This window comes from Pristiophorus japonicus, chromosome 1 (genome assembly GCF_044704955.1).
Source record: "Pristiophorus japonicus isolate sPriJap1 chromosome 1, sPriJap1.hap1, whole genome shotgun sequence".
Taxonomy (NCBI): Eukaryota; Metazoa; Chordata; class Chondrichthyes; family Pristiophoridae; genus Pristiophorus; species Pristiophorus japonicus.
Genome location: NC_091977.1, coordinates 540,795,884 through 540,817,698, shown reverse-complemented (window position 1 = coordinate 540,817,698; position 21,815 = coordinate 540,795,884). Strand labels below are relative to the sequence as shown.

Genomic DNA, 21,815 nt, shown 5'->3' with positions numbered 1-21,815 from the left:
CAAATGCATACCTGGAGTCCGTGTAGATATTAACTGTTTGTCCTTCAGCCAGAATACAGGCTCGAGTTAACACAAACAGTTCGGCTTGTTGGGCTGAAAAGGAGTCTGGAACTTCGACAACATTAAACTGGGTTACAACTGCATAAGCCGCTTTAGGTTGGCCCCTATCATTTTGTAAGGCTGATCCGTCAACATAGTACACTAGATCAGGGTTACACATTGGTACATCCGTTAAATTGATTCGTGGTTTAGTCACTAGTTCAGTTACCATTTCACATGAATGGGGTTTGCCGTCGTCTTCCGTGGGGAGTAGAGTGGCTGGATTTAAGGTAGTACATCTTTTAATAAGGTTCGGATTTGATAACAGTTCTACTTCATATTTAGTGGTTCTTGCAGAAGTTAGGTGTTGAGTGGCACATTTAGTAAGTAAAATCTGGACAGAGTGTGGGATATATAAAACGGTTTGATGATTTAGAGTTATTGTCTGAGCCTGTTTTACAGCGTAATAAGCTGCTGCCAAAGAAGGAAGACATCCTGGTAATCTGCGTGCCACTGGATCTAGTTGGGTACTAAAATACGCTATCGGTCGCTGCCTGTCCCCATGTAGCTGAGTCAAAACAGATTGTGCAAAACCCGACTTGTGATGAACAAATAAGTTGAATGGCTTAGTATAATCTGGTAATCCCAAGGCCTGGGCTGAAGTGAGGGACTGCTTAAGATTCTGGAAAGCATTCCGGGATACTTCATTCCAAATCAACTTTTCTGGTAGTGAGGGCATGGATATGTCTAACAATGGTCTAACGATCTCGGAATAACTCATAATCCATTGCCTGCAATATCCTGACATGCCGAGGAAATGTTTAATTTCTCTCTTGGTTATTGGTAGTGGAGCAGAGCAGATTGCTTTTACTCGGTCTTGTGTCAATTGTCTCATATCTTTGACCAATTCGTTTCCGAGACACCGAACCCTTTCTGAGACAAATTGTAACTTCGCCTTTGACACTTTGTGTCCTTTCGAGGCCAAGGCTTTTAATAACACAAGAGAGAGAATCTGTTTCGCAGGCTAATTTGGAGGGTGAGGCGAGCAGTAAGTCATCAACATACTGCACAAGTGTAGAACCCGCTGGTAAAATTACATCTTCCCGATCCTTCTTTAAGCATTGTGAGAATATAGTAGGGCTTTCGGTAAATCCCTGCGGGAGTCTTGTCCACGTATATTGGCGTCCTTTATACGTGAAGGCAAACAGGAATTGGGACTCTGGGTGAATGGGTATTGAGAAAAATGCTGAACACATATCAATCACCGTATAATACGTTGAGTTTGCCGGAATACTGGTAAGTATGATCGCAGGGTTGGGTACCACCGGATAAGTTGGGAATACAGATTCATTCACAGCTCATAGGTTTTGGACAAACCTCCATTTGTCACTATTGGGCTTCTGAACCGGAAAAATTGGTGTGTTACACGGACTTCTCATTTATGCTTATAGTGATTCACAGATCACAGAATGCAAAGTACTTGTTTTATAATTGTGTGCCCAGCTTCTGTTTTAGAAGCCGAACATCAAAAACTCCAATCTTCTGCTCTGTAACTTCAATTTTATGATACAGTATCTCATAAATTACATCTTTTTAAGCTTCAGCTTCTGACGCAGCAGTTGTGTAATTTTATTAAAAAGGCTTCCAAACCCAAGATTTTCCAATACAACCAAAATGTTTATCAAGGAGAATTACCTGAAATATATCAAAATCCCAATTCAAATATTGTACTGCCAATCTTTTATTTAAAAATCTTCTTACTGAGCTAGAAGCTTTCTTGTCAAGGTTTTACACAAAGGAAAATGGAGGTGTCCTTCCCCAGCCTAGAGAGACCCACACAGGCTTTTTTTAAAAGGCATTACAACTTCCCTTCTCCGTTCTTTATCTCATTCCTAGACTAACTTTATTGTCTTTCAACCCAATATAATCAATGATTGTGTGTTTTCTTTTGAGCGTATCGAAAAAATTTTTTAAACCAACAGAACCACGCATTTTTAATCTTTTGCTCAACAAACCTATCCTTTGTGCATTTCCTAGCTCCGTAACTTACCATCCGAATAAATCCACACCTGCGTTTCTCACTTAAAATGTAATTTAATTCTAGGTTCACACTTTCTTAAAACTTCCCACATACAGGACAACACTACGAAGGGTTAAAAACCTTCACTCTGTTTGGAAAAAGTGGGTGGAGCTAAAACAGCAGACAGCTCCACCACTTTCTCAAACAGGCTTTCAGACACATGAAAAATTGGGCAGTCAAAAATCACACAAGCACTCTCATTCAAAGACAGACATTCACAAAAGTCTCTCTTCATTCAACAAAGCTTATTGTTTGGCCAGCTATATTTTTGGATCCATACATCACTATCAGGTTTTCTTTTTTTTTTCCTTTTCTTACATATTGATTTACTTCCTCTCTTAATTTTACGTGGCCTCGAAGAATCGGAACCCAGGCCTTTTCTATTACTTTCTTTTTTTTAAACCTTGTTCTACCTGGGTCTCTGTCTATAAGGCACTCGTCTAGACATGTTATTCTCTCTAAATTAAATGAACCATCGGGTGGAAATGGCCTGTTTTCACCCTTAGTCCATTTTACCCACTTTTTTTTTAGGTGGTCAATTGAAGACTGACCACAATTCTGGAGCATAAAATAGGCTGGTGTGCCCTTTTGTGGTGTTTTACTTGCTCCGGCACCCATTCTGGATGATTTAAGATTTTTCAGTTTCTGACCTCACAATCCTTTCGGTCAACCGAGTTCTCTATGCCCACTTCTCCTGGCCGTCACGTGGCCTGAAAAGGCTCTTAATTCGGGCTCAGTCTGGGTGTGTGAGAGATGTTGACATGAACCAACCGTAGTTGATCAATCAGTTACTGCTTCTTTTCTCAATCACTCCTTGTTTTCCCGAATCACAATTTTCCCTAGTGACTCTTCCCGTTTCTCTAATTGCAATGTCGCACAAAGGTATTGAACACAACAGTATACCAAGGATAACTAGGACAATCAACATTCATGCGAGTATACAAATCATAACCTTAAACTCTATCTAAACAAATAGTCAATTCTCAGTCTGCGTTGTATGCCACTACAGACCTTAACTTGTCTTAATAAAACTTATGGTCCTATCGCACAAGGACTCTGATCCTCACAGGAATCACCTTAATTTATGGTCCTATTGCACAAGGACCCTGATCTTATCACATAAGAACCGTCGATCGATAGTGCTCTTTTTACCTTTTCCTAATGAAAATCTCCCCGGGCTGTTTCAAGATATTTTCAGGATCAGATCCCTTCTGCCTACAAGCTGAGAAGGAAATGATTACAAAAAATAACTTTAGCTCTTAAATGTCGAGTCTCGTAGATCGCAGTACCTCCCTTGTGGACAACAGATTACATATGCGATTCAACAGTAAAGAAACCTCTTGTGAGCAAAAGGCTCACCTTATTCTGGCCAGTGAAGCCCTTCACTGAAGAGGCACTATGCCAACATCTGTTTACTCACAGGATCGAGAGTAAGCGATCTCGGTGGAACCACCAAGAAGTAACTGTCGAAATCTCGACACTCAATATGTGACTCTGATACCTTCAGCTCCGGTAGATGTTCTTTTAATTTTTACTTGCAGCAAGGGAAGAGTCTCATTCAGTCAAAGGCTAAGTGAAGACCCCCAATATGATACAGTTTCACGAGGTATTTATACAGTAAAAAACAAGTTATGGTCCCATCCTGTGTATTGGTTCTGCCTTTGGAGTCAGCAAATACAGATAGAGTTGATTACCACATCCTTGTCTTGACATTGTTTCCAAATGTCTCCTTTGTCAGAGTTATTGGTGGGCCAGTCAGCCATTACTCGATTAGGGTGTGATAATGTGCTATTACTGGCTTTGTATTGTGTCAGGATTGTCCAGTTTCCTGGTCAGTTATTTGGGCCCATGATTTCCATAGTGGTTGCTTGGGTACTTGGCTTCTTGCATATTATAAATGAGTTCTGTACAAGAGATAATGGCTTGATTATCTCTTAGGGGGGTGAATTGGTGCTGCGTGGATAATACAGGGGAGCACAATGGGTGGTACTTGTCTCAGCAGGACAGTTTAATGTTGTCTGGTGGCTATTCAGCTATCAACAGTTTCAATCCAGGTTAGCATGTTTATGCAGACAGACTGTCTGTTGCGGAAGTTTCTGGAAGGACCAGGTCTCCATTTTGTTTTATGTCAAAAAGGGTACAAAAAACAGTGTAATGCAGCTTTAAAAAAAAAACATTTCCACATCGGAGACTTATCTTTGGATCAAAGACGACACTAAGGTTGTGAACAGTCTGGTTCAGCCTCCGACAGATGCCAGAGAGCCGGATGGAGTCAATGGCTCTGGAAGGGAGTTAGTAGCGGGTACCGAAGACCATCGCTTTGGCTTTCCCAATGTTTCAGGGGCACAAGTTGTTCAGAGAACTGCAAATGTACTTAATTTTTGTTGTTTTGAAAGAGGCACTGGGAGATTGCACGAGGTATTATAACCTGGTGAAATATATTTCCTGTAGTGTTACTTCATAAACCTGATTTATCGACCATATCAGGATGTTGTTCATCCATCAGTTGGAGAGACCAAGCGATGTCTCGTACTCGTTTCCAGTCAGCTTATCAGCAGCATAAAATGGTTCGTTGTTCACCCAGCAATGCTACCTCCCAGACTGCTTCGCTTATAGCGTCCAGTTTTAGCCTTGAACATGGGCTTGCCTGCAGAAAGCAGCCCTCTCACTGGCCACAAGCAGTAGTATTTAAAGAGTGCGCAAAGCATAAAATTCTGCTTTTCTGATGATTTTTCTTTTAGATTAGCCTTGTTATGGTACCACACAGTTGTGCGTCCTTTCTTTGCTCTGGACGGCATGGATGCACAAGTTGGGTTGAGGGAGGCGAAAGAAATCCTACAGACAAAGGAAGCCATTTATCCAGACTCTTCATTGTTTCTGTTTTTCAAGGGGAGAATTCAACGATTGGAGGTACAGTTTGGCTTTGTTTGTATTCATGTGCTTAAAGTGTTTATGCTTAGAAGAAGTACAAAAGAACATAGAATGTCTCGTGACAGAAAATGTTTGTTGAGCCTGTCCCTGTTTGATGGACTTTTCGACATTTTTTCACCTCTTCTGTCTGTAGAAATGTAACCAATTTCCTTTTAAATCTGTTTATCCTGCTTTACTTCAAATGCCTGGCTTGGGAAATTATAAACAAAATTCTGCTTAGCTTATAATTTTAACTAGAATTTGAACCCTTCACCATTTGGGAGTTTTTTTGCTTGGATTAACAGTTAATGAGCTTCATATAATCTTTCAAGCTTGGGTCACTTTGAAGTCTCCAAAAGTGGAACAAGTCAGCTTCCTTAACCACAATTTTGAGTTCCTGAACTGGAGTAATCTTCTTTACTCACCTCTGTAATGTCTTCCAGGGCAGTAGTATCTGTTTTGTGGTTGAGTAGCCAGAACTACGAGAAGCCCACCACATGGCACGAGACCAGTGCCTCGTACAGCACATTCTCGATTCATGTGGAAGCTAGTCTGGTGTTTATGAATTGCAACCTTCACCTTCTTATCCCCCTTCCCCCTAGCTGGTCTTTTGAGATTTACATCCACTGTAGTGATTTAGTGATGCAAAAAGAGAGAGTCTAGCCACCTCCCCATGACATTCAATGGCATAATCTCCCACCATCATCATCATCATCATAGGCAGTCCCTCGGAATCGAGGATTACTTGTTTCCACTCTTAAAATGAGTCCTTAGGTGGCTGAACAGTCTAATACAAGAGCCACAGTCCTTGTCACAGGTGGGACAGATAGTCGTTGAGGGAAAGGGTGGGTGGGACAGATTTGCCGCACGCTCTTTCTGCTGCCTGCGCTTGATTTCTGCACGTTCTTGGCTCAGCGGATGCACTTCCTCCACGTAGAGCGGCCTTTCGCCAGGGACTCCCAGGTGTCGGTGGGGATGTTGCACTTTATCAGGGGGCTTTGAGGGTTTCTTTGTAACGTTTCCTCTGCTCTGCACCTCCTGACTCCACAAAGCCTTTCCACCATCTACAAGGCACAAGTCAGGAGTGTGATTGAGTACTCTCCACTTGCCTGGATGAGTGCAGCTCCAACAACATTCGAGAAGCTCGACACCATCCACTATCTTAAACAATCACTCCCTCCACCACCGGCGCACCGTGGCTGCAGTGTGTACCATCTACAAGATGCACTGCAGCAACTCGCCAAGGCTTCTTCGACAGCACCTCACAAACCCGCGACCTCTACCGCCTAAAAGGACAAGGGCAGCCAGGCGCATGGGAATAATATCACCACATCCACGTTCCCCTCCAAGTCACGCACCATCCTGATTTGGAAATATATTGGCTATTCCTTCATCGTCACTGGGTCAAAATCGTGTAACTCCCTCCCTAACAGCAGTGTTGGGAGCACCTTCACCACATGGACTGCAGCGGTTCGAGAAGGCGGCTCCCCACCACCTCCTTTAGGGCAATTAGGGATGGGCAATAAATGCTGGCCTTGCCAGCGATGCCTACATCCAAGAACAAATTTTTTTTAAACTTGTTCTCTCAGCATTCATTAAGGATGTCATACTTACCAACTTATTGGTTTTAAGCTGATAGTTCGGTTCAACCCATGTAGTTGTGGTTTACCAATTGTGTTGGATTATTAACCATCAGATGTGTTGAAAGGCACGATTGGAGCCTTTTTAAAATTGACGGTTACTTTTCATAGAATTTTGCAGCACAGAAACAGGCCATTCAGCCCAACTGGCCATGCCAGTGTTTATGCTTTACACGAGCCTTCTCTTACCTTGCTTCATCTCTCCCTATCAACATATCCGTCTATTCCTTTCACCTTCATGTACTTAGCTCGCTTCCCCTTAAAGGCATTTGTGCTATTTGCCTTAACCATACCCTGTGGTAGTGAATTCCACATTCAAACTACTCTCTGGGTAAAGAAGTTGCTCCTGAATTCCCTATTGGATTTATTAGTGTTCATCTTATCATAGAATCATGGAATGGTTACATCACAGGAGACCATTCGGCCCGTCGAGTCCGTGCCGGCTCTCTGCAAGATCACTGCAGCTAGTCCCATAGTCCCACTCCCCCCCGCCCTTTCCCCATAGCCCTACACATTTTTTTCCTTCAGGTACTTATCCAATTCCCTTTCAAAAACCATGATTGAATCATGCCTTTCAGATAGTGAATTCCAGATCCTAACCACTCGCTACGTAAAACAGTTTTTCGTCATGTTGCCTTTGGTTCTTCTACCAATCATCCTATATTTATGGCCCCTAGTTTTGGACGCCCTCACAAGTGGAAACATCTTCTACATATACCCTAATTAACAATTTCTTTAAATACCCTATTTCACCCACTGTTGTGCATAAACTTGAAACAGGAATGTTTTACGATGAGCTAATGGCTTTGCAGAGTCACGATTGAAGGTGCACTTAGAGTTTTAACCCCAAAGAATTTATAAAGAAAGAACTGGTGCCATTTGTGTCCTAGGAATGAATGAACATGAAAAGAAACTTGCAAGGGATATCAAAATCAGCTTAATTTTATTGCACATGTATTTGGAGAAAGAGGGTGTTCAGGAGGAATGTTAATAATGGTGATATTGTAAATGAAAATAAGGAAATGGCGGACATGTTGAATAAGTACTTTGAGTCAATATTTACAGTAGAAGAATAGGATAGCAGGCCAGACGTCCCAAGGAAACTACTATTGAATCGGGGATGGGGTCTATCAAAATTAACGTAAGCAAAATAACAGTAATGAAGAAAATAATGGCACTAAAGAGTGACATCCCCAAGACCAGATAGTTTCTAGCCCAGGGTTTTAAAGGAAGTACAAAAGCAAAATGCTACAGATGCAGGAAATCTGAAATTAAAACCAGAAAATGCTAGAAATACTCAGCAGGTCAGGCAGTATCTGTGGAGAGAGAAACAAAATTGAAGTTTCAGGTCGATGACCCTTCGTTCTGAAGTAGGTGAGAACATTGGCAGATGTCCTAACTATAATCTTCCAAAGTTCTCTCTATTCAGGGACCGTTCATTTAGATTGGAAAATTGCTCTTGTCACTCTGCTATTTAAGAATGGCGAGAGAGGGAATCCAGGGAATTGTGGACCAGGTAGCCTAACGTGTTGTCGGGAATTTACTAGAGTCTATAAATTAAGGATAGGGTGACTGAACACCTCAAATTTTTAGCTGATCAGAGAGAGCCAGCATGGATTTGTAAAGGGTAGGTCACAGCTGACGAATCTGCTTGAATATTTTGAGGTGACTAAAGTAGTAGACGGGGGAATGTCTATGGATGTTATTTATATGGACTTCGAGAAGGCATTTGATAAAGACCCTCATAAAAGACTATTAGCTAATGTTGAAGCTCATTGAATTGAAGGCTCAGTGTTGGATAATGCTGCTAGGAAGCACTTTGGGGTGTTTTACTATGTTAAAGGCGCTATATAAATGCAAGTTGTTGTTGTTGTCTTCACGGTGCCACTGGTTGCATGAGACGGGTACCAGGGATGCTGGTGACAGAAGAATAATCTAAAAGCAGTCTATCATACAGAACAAAAATAGCAAAATATCTCCCATGTATGTTGAAAGTGTTAGCAGGCATGGTTTTAAAAACACTTCTTTTCTTCTTTAGTGTAAAATTAACAGTGCCTTGACGTCATTTCAAACTGCATTAGAACTCGCTATAGACCAGCGAGAAATCCAACATATATGCCTGTATGAGATAGGTAAGTGTTTTATGTCCATGTAAGGTTTGTAATTGGGGGTTTAAAAGGAGCAATTTATTCTGCATGATTCATGACCTCCATAATTTATCTCTGCGCAGGTTGAAGTGAGGTGATATTGTGTACAAGCCTGCTTTGCAATTCATCCAGGGTATATACTTGCTTCTGCAGTGTTCATGTCCAGAGAGATTGAAGTAATTGGTGTGGTGGTGATGGGAGGTGGGGGGCAGCGGGGAGCAGGAAAAGAGAAGGAATATTAAAAGGTGAGGTCATTTTGGGATTTAAGGTGGTTCAAAGGTGATATTCCTGGTGATGGAAGATTGGAATTAAGTCAACCAGCTCAATCAGTAATCTTCTACATAAACCAGGTAGGTCCACAGTACCCTAGTGGTCTGCTTTTATCAGCCAGTCTGGTCACTAATGGAGGGGGATTGACCGGGTAGATGCTGAGAGGTTGTTTCCCCCGGGCTGGAGAGTCGAAAATTAGGGGCCATAGTCTCAGGATAAGGGGTCAGCCATTTAGGACTGAGATGAGGAGGAATTTCTTCACTCAGAAGGTGGTGAATCTTTGGAATTCTCTGGCCAAAGGGCTGTGGATACTGCATTGTTGAGTATATTCAAGGCTGTGATCAACAGATCAACGGATACGGGAAACGGGTGGGAAAGTGGAGTTGAGGTAGAAGATCAGCTATGATCTTTTTGAATAGCGGAGCAGGCTCGAGGGGCCATATGGCCATATGGCCTACTCCTGCTCCTAATTCTTATGTAACCTGGAGAGTAGACCGGTCATTAGGGGCAGAGATTCTTCCCACTCAATTTCCTAACTGCTATCGACTTGCTAGTTATATTTAATTCTAATAACCTTCAATTCAATTCACTGACTGGACCTTGTCTGGCCCCTTTTTTTGAATACCATCGGTTTCCTATTCCAGCAAACGAGCTGGTTTTGGTAAGCTGCGTGATATTAGTGGGTTAAACACAAGCAGTACTCTTTTTATAGGTTCTGCCAATATTCACCTAAGCGAACTGAACTTGGCTAAGTGGTAGAGACTTACACATTCACTCCCTCCACCCTTGCCGCACCACCATCATCATAGGCAGTCCCTCGAAATCGAAGAAGACTTGCTTCCCTCTAAAAGTGAGTTCTCAGGTGGCTGTACAGTCCAATGCGAGAACCACAGTCTCTGTCACAAGTGGGACAGACAGTGGTTGAGGGAAAGGGTGGGTGGGGAGTCTGGTTTGCCGCACGCTCCTTCCGCTGCCTGCGCTTGATTTCTGCATGCTCTCGGTGACGAGACTCGAGGTGCTCAGCGCCCTCCCGGATGCTCTTCCTCCACTTTGGACGGTCTTGGGCCAGGGACTCCCAGGTGCTGGTGGGGATGTTACACTTTATCAGGGAGGCTTTGAGGGTGTCCTTGAAGCATTTCCTCTGCCCACCTGGGGCTCGCTTGCTGTATAGGAGTTCTGAGTAGAGCACTTGCTTAGGAGTCTCATGTCGGGCATGCGGACAATGTGGCCCGCCCAACGGAGCTGGTCGAGTGTGGTCAGTGCTTCGATGCTGGGGATGTTTGCCTGAGCAAGAACACTGATGTTGGTGTGTCTATCCTCCCAGTGGATTTGCAGGATCTTGCGAACCATGTGTAGCATCTACAAGATTCACTGCAGATTTTCGCGCTGGCTGCTTCGACAGCACCTCCCAAACCCACTACCTGTACCACCTAGAAGGACAAGGGCAGCAGGCACATGGGAATACCTCCAAGTTCCCTTCCAAGTCGCACACCATCCTGACTTGGAAATATATCGGCCGTTCCTTCATCGGCGCTGGGTCAAAATCCTGGAACTCCCTCCCTAACAGCACTGTGGGAGCACCTTCACCACACGGACTGCAGCGGTTCAAGAAGGCGGCTCACCACCACCTTCTCAAGGACAATTAGGGATGGGCAATAAATGCTGGCCTTTCCAGGGATGCCCACATCCCAGGAACGAATAAGAAAAAAAGACTACACTCCATTTTGGGCTAACTGAAATTAGCCTGAGGGTGGCCACCAAGCCTCCCTGATAAAGTGCAACATCCCCACTGACACCTGGGAGTCCGTGGCCAAAGACCGCCTAAGTGGAGGAAGTGCATCCAGGAGGGCGCTGAACTCCTCGAGTCTTGTCGCCGAGAGCATGCAGAAATCAAGCGCAGGCTGCGGAAAGAGCGTGCGGCAAACCAGTCCCACCCACCCCTTCCCTCAACGACTATCTGTCCCATTGGACTGTTCTTGTATTGGACTGTTCAGCTACCTAAGGACTCATAAGAGTGGAAGCAAGTCTTCCTCGATTCCAAGGGACAGCCTAGGATGATGATGATGGAACTACTCCAGAGGCATATCGGTGTTTTGTAGAAGTTGAGAGGAAGGCTTTGGTTTTTGTGCACATTTAGTTGGAGGAAGTTTGGGCTGATCTAGATTATGTCTGCATTAGCAATTGGAAAGAGTGGTAGCAGCCCTGGGGTCAGTGGAGGAGGTGGAATAGAAGACGTGAGGAAGAGCATACCTAGAGGCCATCAATATAAGATAGTCACCCAGAAATCTAATAGGGAATTCAGGAGAAACTGAGAGTTGTGAGAATGTGGAACTCGCTACCACAGGGAGTGGTAGTGATGCATTTAAGGGGAGGCTAGACCAGCATATGAGGGAGAAGGGAATAGAGGGTTATGCTGCTAGATTTAGATGAGGAAATACGGAAGGAGGCTCGAGTGGAGCAAAAACGCCAGCATGGACTGGTAGGGCCGAATGGCCTGTTTCTGTGCCATATATCCGATGTAATCCTCTATGTAATCATAAATTTATGACTGACGTTAGAAAAATGGATTTATAAACTAAAAGTATTAGCCCATTGGGATGGAAATGGGATTTTCAAATTGGTAGCAGGGGTCCAACTGAAGTGAGGAGGAAAAAGTTTAATTTAAATAGTGTAATGCTGGAGGAGCAACGTAACATTGGAAAAGAATGCATTGATTGAAATTTGGTGGCTTGTAGCTTTGTAATACTGCATGAGGTATAGACCTTTTGTGGGGAAGTGGGGAAATGAGGATTTGAATTTGGGGAGGTGGGTATGACTTGTATATTAGTTACGTTGCATGAAAGTATATACACTAGATGTATCTTTGCAATATATTAAAAATTGCTTAAAGGGTAAATGTTAAAGTGACATTAGTTTGAGACCTGTGATTGAACCAGTTGGTCTATATTTGTATTTACTTGAGCTCCATTCCTATTTCTAGGTTGGTGTAGCATGATAGAAATGAATTTCAAGGATGCATACAAGTCTTTTGCACGACTTAAAAATGAGTCCAGGTGGTCTCAGTGCTATTATGCATATTTGACTGCAGGTTGGTGCCAATTTTGTATATTTTAATTTTTTATTGTTGAAAGAGGAAAATGCATTCTCTAATAGTATCCTGTGTCATGTAATAATATATTCAGGCCATCAATATGCTGTATGATCGAGATCTGAAGATATCCAGGATTTGCAGATCAAGATTTGCTGTGTGTAAAGTAACATGGAAGAAATTCACTCGATTAAAGTTTGAGTTTTGCACGGCCATTTTTTTCCCTCACCAGAGTGTTTAAATGATTTTTAAAGTACCTTTGTAGATTATTAGTTCAGCAATGCAGTTGGCAGAGAGCAAGCCGTGTATGTGCAGTAAATCTGCAATCTTAGAATGGTCTTGGCAGATTTTTTAAAAATGTAGAAACCACTCATTCTTAGGTCGGCACCCATTTCTTGTGCTTGTTTTCTATCGGGTTGCTGGCTATTGGGTCCAGAAGAGGCGAGGGCCCAGGGGCAGCACGGGCCAGCCCACACTGTGATATATGTGCGCGCTCGGTCTGTGCAGCAGAGCTGGTCTCCAGTTAGTCTTGGGTAATCCTTGCCACTGGACCAAGATCTAGCTCTGTCAAGTCTGGTGTGCAACGACCACCCCACGTTAAAAAAAATCCATGCACAGGCATCTTCCGCCCTTCAACATGTAGTTTGGGATCTGGAATATTAGGTCCTTCAATGAAACACCTGTGAACTCATCACTTTTTGGCGTGGAAGCAATTCACCCTCGCTTCGAGGGACTGCCTATGATGATGATGGCTATGAAGAATAGAAGGATATTCCTTCAGGTCTTCAGGCTATAGGATCTAGAACTCTGCTATCTGTCCCCATTCAAGCAAAATAAATTCTTACAGGAAAGAAATTGCCTACCTTGGTAGTGTTCGAAGAAGCATCTTTTCACATGCTGCTGGAATGTCCCGGCAGTGGGGTGCATTCTTGGAAGAATCATGAAGAGGGACTGCCGTCCTTCAAGACTTTTTTGTGATATTGTAATATTGCTAAGTCTGAAGTGACCCTTCTTTACCCATAAAAGGTAAGCTCTGCCCTTTAGATGTCTGATGTTGCCTTCAAACCACCAGACATAATCTATCATCTGTTCCCTGAAAGGCATATGGGGATGGATGGGAGTATGGCGTGTCATGTGTGAGCGGAAGTGTAGTGTGTGGAAGGTGCTTCTTAAAGACAGACTCCTATCAAGGTAGGTAATCTTCCTTCTAAAACGTGCATCCTGCATGCACACCACAAACACTGCTAAAGTCTAACAAAGTCATGCAGGACTTGGAGGAGGGTAAGTCTTTATGGGGTACAGACACTCCAGCTATTAATAGACATCCCAAATCGGCATAGGCTAGGTAGCCGTGTTTAACAGAGGTGGGCAGACTACTCCATGTTGCCACATGATAAATGCCATGATGGATACTTGCTTCAGTGCTGTCCAAGAAGTAGCCATTGGGGCTTCACCAATCCTGAAGGATTGCTGTTAGGTAGGTAATGAATGATGCTGCCCACAAGCTTACTGGGCAAGTCCCAAATTAATTGATCATTTAACCCACCCCCAGGGTTTTGAGGCCATAAAGAGACAAACATTTGATCCGAGCTGCAAGGACTTGGTGCAATTAGTGTAACAAGTCAAAGCTCATTGGGCGTTGATTCAATGAAACTCCTATTGGAAGTTCTGTGCAGAGAAGGCTAATCTGCAGTCCCTGACTCTCATTCTTTGTGCTAAAACCAAGAGGAGTTTATTTCTAGGTAAGGAGTTTCAGTTTGCACATTGCAATGGACTCAAGGTGGCATCCACCAATTTTTGGAAAACTAAATTCAAATGTCAGGAAGAGACCGGAAAGGGAAATTGGGAGATAATCGTTGAACTCCCCCTTCCCCCCCCCCCCCCCCCCAACCTCACCCATGGTGCATGAAACTAGAAAGAACCGAGCAACTAAACCTTGGTAGGAAATATTGCGAAAATTGGATGCAGCTGTGACATGAACAAATCAAAGTTGGTTGAGTTGAAGGTTGACGATATCCTAGAACTGATGAAGGAAATGTTATTGGAATAGCACCACTGTATGGACTTGACCTAGCAAGTATTGTAATTCTTGAAGGTTTTTAAGAAGTCAACTATTGAAAGTTGCAAAGCTTAGTTGTAAGAATTGTTCTCTACAGCCAACCTTTCAGCAGAAGAATGTGGGGTCTGGGTGAACAAACTGGTATGATAGTTCAGAGAGAATACCTCTCCTGTGATTCACAATAGTATATCCAATGCCTCTGCTCTGCTTGGATTTTCTGTCGTCTCTTGCGGATGAGCGGAAAAGATACAAAAGCGCAAAGAATTTTTTTGAGCCCCACGGGGACAGGATGATCTGTCCCTTGTCCAAGTTCATAACTGAGGGAAAATATTGATTTCCCGATATCCTTATGTTCTTAAGATGACTTCACAGAGGCTCTTCCACTTGCGAGTGAACTTTTATTTGACAGAACGTCAATAGTTGTGTCAATATTTTCAAGATTGTTACCATGTGGTTTAAAGCAGCAATGAACAAGTAGTATTGTGTCTTGACGGAGCTACTCTGCTGTTATAGATGCTATTTATATACAAGAAAACTGTTCCATTGTTTGTGCAGAAGTGCAGTGATTTAACCTGCACCAGAGCCTGGAATTGAAGTACGGTGAAATCTATTGCTTGGTTTAATTATGCAGTGTGGATCAGGTGGCATCCATTGGTCCCAAACTCTATCGTAAAGGGTGGGTATCCAATGCAGACTGAGATTCAACTATCACTGTGCGTTGAGGAGAGGTTCGTGGGAGTAGAACACCTTGAAACGCGTGTTCCTGAGCCCATGACCTCGGGTCTGAAACAGGGGGCTCGACCTATTTGCATACGTTAAGACAAAAGTTAACCTATGGAATTCTCTATCACAGAAAGTTGTTGATGCCAGTTCGTTAGATATATTCAAAAGGGAGTTAGATATGGCCCTTACGGCCAAAGGGATCAAGGGGTATGGAGAGAAAGCAGGAAAGGGGTACTGAGGTCTATGTGACCTGTAAGAGTAACACTGCCACAGCAGCTTGAACTCAAGTGATCACAAATGATCATCCATTTGGCACAGAAAAAGATTATTTACTGGCGGCAACCAAGAACACACAGGTGTTGTCCACCATTATCTTGCATCCTCCTAGGAAAGGAAACCCTTTCACTTGAATTTATCTGGTGGGCAAGAAGGTTTAATCCAGAACAGTCCTAATAAAGAGCCCCTGGGATCTCATCTCCTGTGATAGGGAATTAAGGGTTACGGGGAGCAGGCGGGTAAGTGGAGCTGAGTCCACGGCCAGATCAGCCATGATCTTATTGAATGGCGGAGCAGGCTCAAGGGGCTAGATGGCCTACTCCTGTTCCTAATTCTTATGTTCTTATAGTCCAGGTGAGATTCACAATGGTCAATGAAACCAAATTCCTTGAGGGAAACAAAAATCTGCTGAACTAAAGACTATTTGGCCAGAGCTCCCTCTCATCATCTAGCTATGGGTAGACTTGCAGATGGCTTGTTTAAAAATGCACTGTGATCATTTGAAGTATTTTTGAACTCTGTGGAGGCAGAATGGGGAGCATTTGTATTGAAAACTAATAACCTGAAAATTATACCCTATATAACTTCAGCAACAATAACTTGGATGACTTGTGTGGAATGCAATGTGAAAAAAGGATCGTTTAGGTAAATAGCTACAACACTGGCATCTATCCAATAATGTGGAAAACTGCCCAGGTATGCCCTGCCCATAAAAAATCCCTTCCATCCAATTACTGTCCCATCAGTCTACTCTCAATCATAAACAAAGTGGTGGAAGGTGTCGTCGACAGTGCTATCCAACATCACTTATTCACCAGTAGCCTGCTCACCGTTGCTCAGTTTGGGTTCCATCGGGACCACTCGGCTCCACACCTCACTGTAGACTTGGTCCAAACATAGACAAAAGAGCTGAATTCCAGGGGCGAGAGCGACTGCCCTCGACAACAAGGCAGCATTTGACCGAGTGTGGCATCAAGGAGCCCCAGTAAAACTGAAGTTGATGAGAATCGGGAAAACTCTCCACTGACTGGAGTCATACCTAGTACAACGGAAGATGGTTGTGGTGGCTGGAGGTCAATCATCCCAGCCCCAGGACATCGCTGCAGGAGTTGCTCAGAGCAGTGTCCTAGGCCCAACCATCTTCAGCTGCTTCATCAATGACCTTCCCTCCATCATGAGGTCAGAAGTGGGGCTGTTTGCTGATGACTGCACAGTGTTCAGTGCCATTCACATCTCCTAAGATAATGAAACCGCCTACGCTGCATGCAGCAAGACCTGGACGACATTCAGGCTTGGGCTGATAAGTGGCAAGTAATATTCGCGCCACACAAGTGCCAGGCAATGACTATAGAAACATAGAAAATAGATGCAGGAGTAGGCCATTCGGCCCTTCGAGCCTGCACCACCATTCAATGAGATCATGGCTGATCAATCCCTCAGTATCCCTTTCCTGCTTTCTCTCCATATCCCTTGATCCCCTTAGCCGTAAGGGCCATATCTAACTCCCTCTTGAATATATCCAATGAGCTGGCATCAACAACTCTCTGCGGCAGGGACTATCTCCAACAAGCGAGAATCTAACCACTGCCCCTTGACCTTCAAAGGTAGTACCATCGCCGAATCCTCCACCATCAACATTCTGGGGGGTCACCATTGACTCGCCACATAAATACTGTGGCAACAAGAGCGTAGAATCATAGAATGGTTGCAGCACGGAAGAAGGCCATTCCGCCCGTCAAGCCCGTCTCATCCTGAGAGAATGCTACAGAAAATCTGAAGCTATAAAATCTGTAGCGGGATTAAAGTAATTTGAATAACTACCTATTTGCCTCACAAACTGTTTCTTAGACATCCTGACATTGAGCAGTGCCTGTCTGAGTCCGCTACCCTCCAGGAGGCTTCTCATGACAGTCAAATTGGTCGAATCTAGATCTTGATCCAATAATCTTGTGATTGACTGCCCAGCTACGAAAAAAGGATAGTTAGACCAAGATCACTATTTGTAGTTGATAGTTCACTGGCTTAATGCAAGTCATCTAAACTGTATTTAACGAAACCAGGCAGAAGAAGTCATTGTGCAAAATAATAGTCCCCTCTCCTGTAGTGTACCTTATATCCTAGAATAGTGACATCACCTGTTCAACATGCAACTGAAACCCAGCTCTTTGCGTTTAATTTCCCCAGTTGTGATCTTCCGTGAGTCCCCTGCATCAGTGAGGTTGATTAGGTTGGTGCCATTTAGTACATTGCTTCATAAAATTAAACCCTGACTCGGCACCTGTACCTTGAATTATGTAGAAATTACAGCACAGAAACAGACCATTTGGTTCCACCTACGAGCCTCCTTCCATACCACCTTAGCATGGATTTATGAAGGGGAAGTCATGTTGACAAATTTGCTGGAATTCTTTGATGTAACGAACAGGGTGGATAAAGGGGAACCAGTGGATGTGGTGTATTTGGACTTCCAGAAGGCATTTGACAAGGTGTCACATAAAAGGTTACTGCACAAGATAAAAGTTCATTGGGTTGGGGGTAATATATTAGCATGGGTAGAGGATTGGCTAACTAACAGAAAACAGGGAGGCGGGATAAATGGTTCATTCCCTGATTGGCAACCAGTAACTAGTGGGGTGCTGCAGGGATCAGTGCTGGGACCCCAACTATTTACAATCTATATTAACGACTTGGAAGAAGGGACTGAGTGTAATGTAGCCAAGTTTGCTGACGATACAAAGATGGGAGGAAAAGCAATGTGTGAGGAGGACACAAAAAATCTGCAAAAGGACATAGACAGGCTAAGTGAGTGGGCAAAAATTTGGCAGTTGGAAAATGTGAGGCAATGCACTTTGGCAGAAACAAATTAAAAGAGCAAGTTATTATTTAAATGGAGAAAGATTGCAAAGTGCTGCAGTACAGCGGGACCTGAGGGTTCTTGTGCATGAAACACAAAAGTATAGCATGCAGGTACAGAAAGTAATCAGGAAGGCCAATGGAATCTTGGCCTTTATTGCAAAGGGGATGGAGTATAAAAGCAGTGATGTCTTGCTACAGCTATACAGGGTATTGGTGAGGCCACACCTGGAATACTGCGTGCAGTTTTGGTTTCCATATTTATGAACGGATCATCATCATAGGCAATCTCTCGGAATCGAGGAAGACTTGCTTCCACTCCTGAAGCGAGTTCTTCGGTGGCTGAACAGCCCAATACGAGAGCCACGGACCCTGTCACAGGTGGGACTGATAGTCGTTGAGGGAAGGGGTGGGTGAGACTGGTTTGCCGCACGCTCTTTCCGCTGCCTGCACTTTATTTCTGCAAGCTCACGGCGTTGAGACTCGAAGTGCTCAACGCCCTCCCGGATGCACTTTCTCCACTTAAGGCGGTCTTTGGCCAGGGACTTCCAGGTGTCAGTGGTGATGTCACACTTTATCAAGGAAACTTTGAGGGGATCCTTGTAACGTTTCCACTGCCCATCATTGGCTCGTTTGCTGTGAAGGAGCTCCACATAGAGCACTTGTTTAGGGAGTCTCGTGTCTGGTATGCGAACTATGTGGCCTGCCCAGAAAAGCTGATCGAGTGTGGTCAGTGCTTCAATGCTGGGGATGTTAGCCTGGACGAGGACACTGATGTTGGTGCGCCTGTCCTCCCAGGGGACTTGTAGGATCTTCTGGAAACATCGTTGGTGATATATCTCCAGTGACTTGAGGTATCTTCTGTACATCGTCCATGCCTCTGAGCCATACAGGAGGGCGGGTATTACTACAGCCCTGTAGACCATGAGCATGGTGGTAGTTTTGAGGGCCTGGTCTTCGAACATTCTCTTCCTCAGGCGGCCGAAGGCTGCACTGGCACACTGGAGGCGATGTTGAATCTTGTCATCAATGTCTGCTCTTGTTGATAAGAGGCTCCCAAGGTATGGGAAATGGTCCACGATGTCGAGGGCCACACCGTGGATCTTGATGACCGGGGGGGGGGGGGGGGGGGCAGTGCTGCGCGGCGAGGACAAACTGGTGGAGGACCTTTGTCTTACGTATGTTTAGCGTAAGGCCCATGCTTTTGTATGCCTCAGTAAATTCGTCGACTATATCCTGGAGTTCATCCTCAGAATGTGCACAGACTCGGGCGTCGTCCGCATATTGTCGCTCAACGACACAGGTTGGGGTGATATTGGATCTGGCCTGGAGGCAGCTTCCCACTGGTTCTGTAGTTTGGTTCCACTCCAGCAGAGAGATTGTTGACTGTGAGGTGGAGCATGGCAGCGAGGAAGATTGAGAAGAGGGTTGGAGCGATGACCCAGCACTTTTTGACCCCGGTCTGGACATGGATTGGGTCTGTAATGGATCTGTTGATGAGGATCATGGTCTGCATGTCGTCCTGCAGGCGAAGGATGTTGACAAACTTTTGGGGGCATCCGAAACGGAGGAGGACGCTCCATAGACCCTCATGGTTGACCGTGTCAAAGGCCTTTGTAAGGTCGAAAAAGGCCATGTATTAGGGCTGGCGCTGCTCCCTGCATTTTTCCTGCAGCTGTCGCGCTGCAAAGATCATATCCGTTGTGCCCCGTAGTAGACGAAATCCGCACTGTGACTGCGGGAGGAGCTCCTCAGCTACAGGGAGAAGACGGTTGAGGAGAACTCTAGCGACATCTTTCCCAGTGGCTGATAGCAGGGAGATTCCCCTGTAACTGCCGCAGTCGGACTTGTCCACTTTTTTAAAGATGGTCACGATCATTGCATCTCTGAGATCTCCCGGCACGCTCTCCTCCTTCCAGATGAGCGAGATGAGGTCATGTATCCGCACCAATAGCGCCTCTCCGCCATACTTTAGCGCCACAGCAGGGATTCCATCTGCTCCCGTAGCCTTGATGTTCTTGAGCTGGTTTATGACTTTTCCTACCTCGTGCAACGTTAGGGTTTCACTGAGTTGGTGGCGGTTCACATGCTGCGGGATGGAGTCAAGAACACTCGAGTCAAAGGCAGAGTCTCGATTGAGGAGATCTTCGATGTGCTCTTTCCAGCTGACCCTGACAGCCTCGGTGTCCTTGATGAGTGTTTCCCTGTTCATGGCCAGCAGTGGGGTGGGGCCTTTAGAGTTTGGACCGTAGGTGGCCTTGACTGCGATGAAGAATCCTCGCATATTGTGGCTGTCGGCCAGTTCTTGTATCTCCTGTGCTTTTTCCATCTACCACCTGTTCTTTAGGTCCTGGGTTTTTTGTTGGACCTCAGCCTTGAGCCGCCTGTAATGTTGCTTTGCTGCTCCCGAGTTGGGTTGTTGCTTGAGACTCAGAAATGCTCTGCGCTTGCGATCTATTAGTTCTTGGATCTCCTGATCATTCTCATCAAACCAGTCCTGGTGTCTCCTGGTTGAGTGACCAAGTGTCTCTTCACAGGCACTGGTTATAGAGGCCTGGAGGGCAGACCAAGCGCTGTAGGCATTCAGCATCTCCGGGTCATCAAGGCATGCCAAGTTAGCTGTGAGGCGCTGGCTGTATAGGGCTCTCTTAGCTGGGTCTTTTAAGTGCCCCGGCATTGCCTTTTATGCGGTACTGCTTCTGCTGTCCCCTCCGCTTTGGGGCTATGCTAATGCCGATGGTGGATCGGATTAGTGATGGTCCATCCAGCAGTCATCAGCTCCTGTCATGGCATGGGTGATGCGCATATCCTTGCGATCCCTGGCTCGGACGATGATATAGTCGAGCAGGTGCCAGTGTTTGGAGCGAGGGTGTTGCCACGATGCCTTGTATTTGTCCCTCTGGCGGAACAGGGTGTTGGTGATGAGGAGTTCATGTTCTAGATATTTTGTCAGGAGTATGGTACTGCTTGAGTTGGCTTTCCCTACCCCCTCTCTGCCAATCACACCTCCCCAGAGGGCTGTGTCTTTGCCGACCCTGGCATTAAAGTCACCGAGGAGGATCAGTTTGTCGCCCGCGGGACAGGAATGTTTCGAGGTTGGAATAAAACCCCTCTTTGGTCTCGTCTGTTGCATCGAGTGTTGGGGCGTACACACTGATGACTGTGGCGCATTGGTTCTGGGATAGGGTGAGTTGAAGAGTCATGAGGCGTTCGTTAACCCCGCAGGAGGAGTCTTTGAGACGGTCATTTTTGATGACTAAGCTGACTCCGTGAAGGCGGCGTTGTTCCTCTGGTTTTCCTTTCCAGAAAAAGGTGTAACCTCCACCTAGTTTCTTTAGCTGGCCTTCCCCTGCCTGCTGGGTCTCGCTTAGGGCGGTGATGTCAATGTCAAAGCGGCTAAGTTCCCGGGCAACTATGGCGTGCGGCGTTCCGGCCTGTCGCTGTTGGAGTTGTCCATGAGGGCCCTGACGTTCCAGGTCCAGAACTTCATGTTTACGAAGTAGAAGATGCCTGTGCGTGAGTTCTTTTAACGTGGGGTGACCGTTGCACACCGGCAACTACACAGGCAAAGTCTCGGTCCAGTGGCAAGGGGTCCATACGACTGGAGACTAGGCACTGCTGTATGGGCCTAGTTGCCTACGGCGCCGAGTAGCGCCCTTGATGGTTGGGTTGGGGGCAAGCAGATGGGTTTTTATGACAATCCAGTAGTTTCATGGTCACCATTACTGAT

General features: G+C 45.1%; 1 protein-coding gene across 1 annotated transcript in view; it reads left to right on the top strand.

Annotated features, from left to right (window-relative positions):
* ttc39c (tetratricopeptide repeat domain 39C) overlaps positions 1-21,815 on the top strand; it is a 140,211-nt gene that overhangs the window by 95,233 nt on the left and 23,163 nt on the right. Inside the window, exons 6-8 of the mRNA XM_070896814.1 lie at positions 4,861-5,029; positions 8,708-8,801; positions 12,067-12,174. Coding sequence (XP_070752915.1) covers positions 4,861-5,029; positions 8,708-8,801; positions 12,067-12,174 — 371 coding nt within the window. The remainder of the gene's footprint in view (positions 1-4,860; positions 5,030-8,707; positions 8,802-12,066; positions 12,175-21,815) is intronic.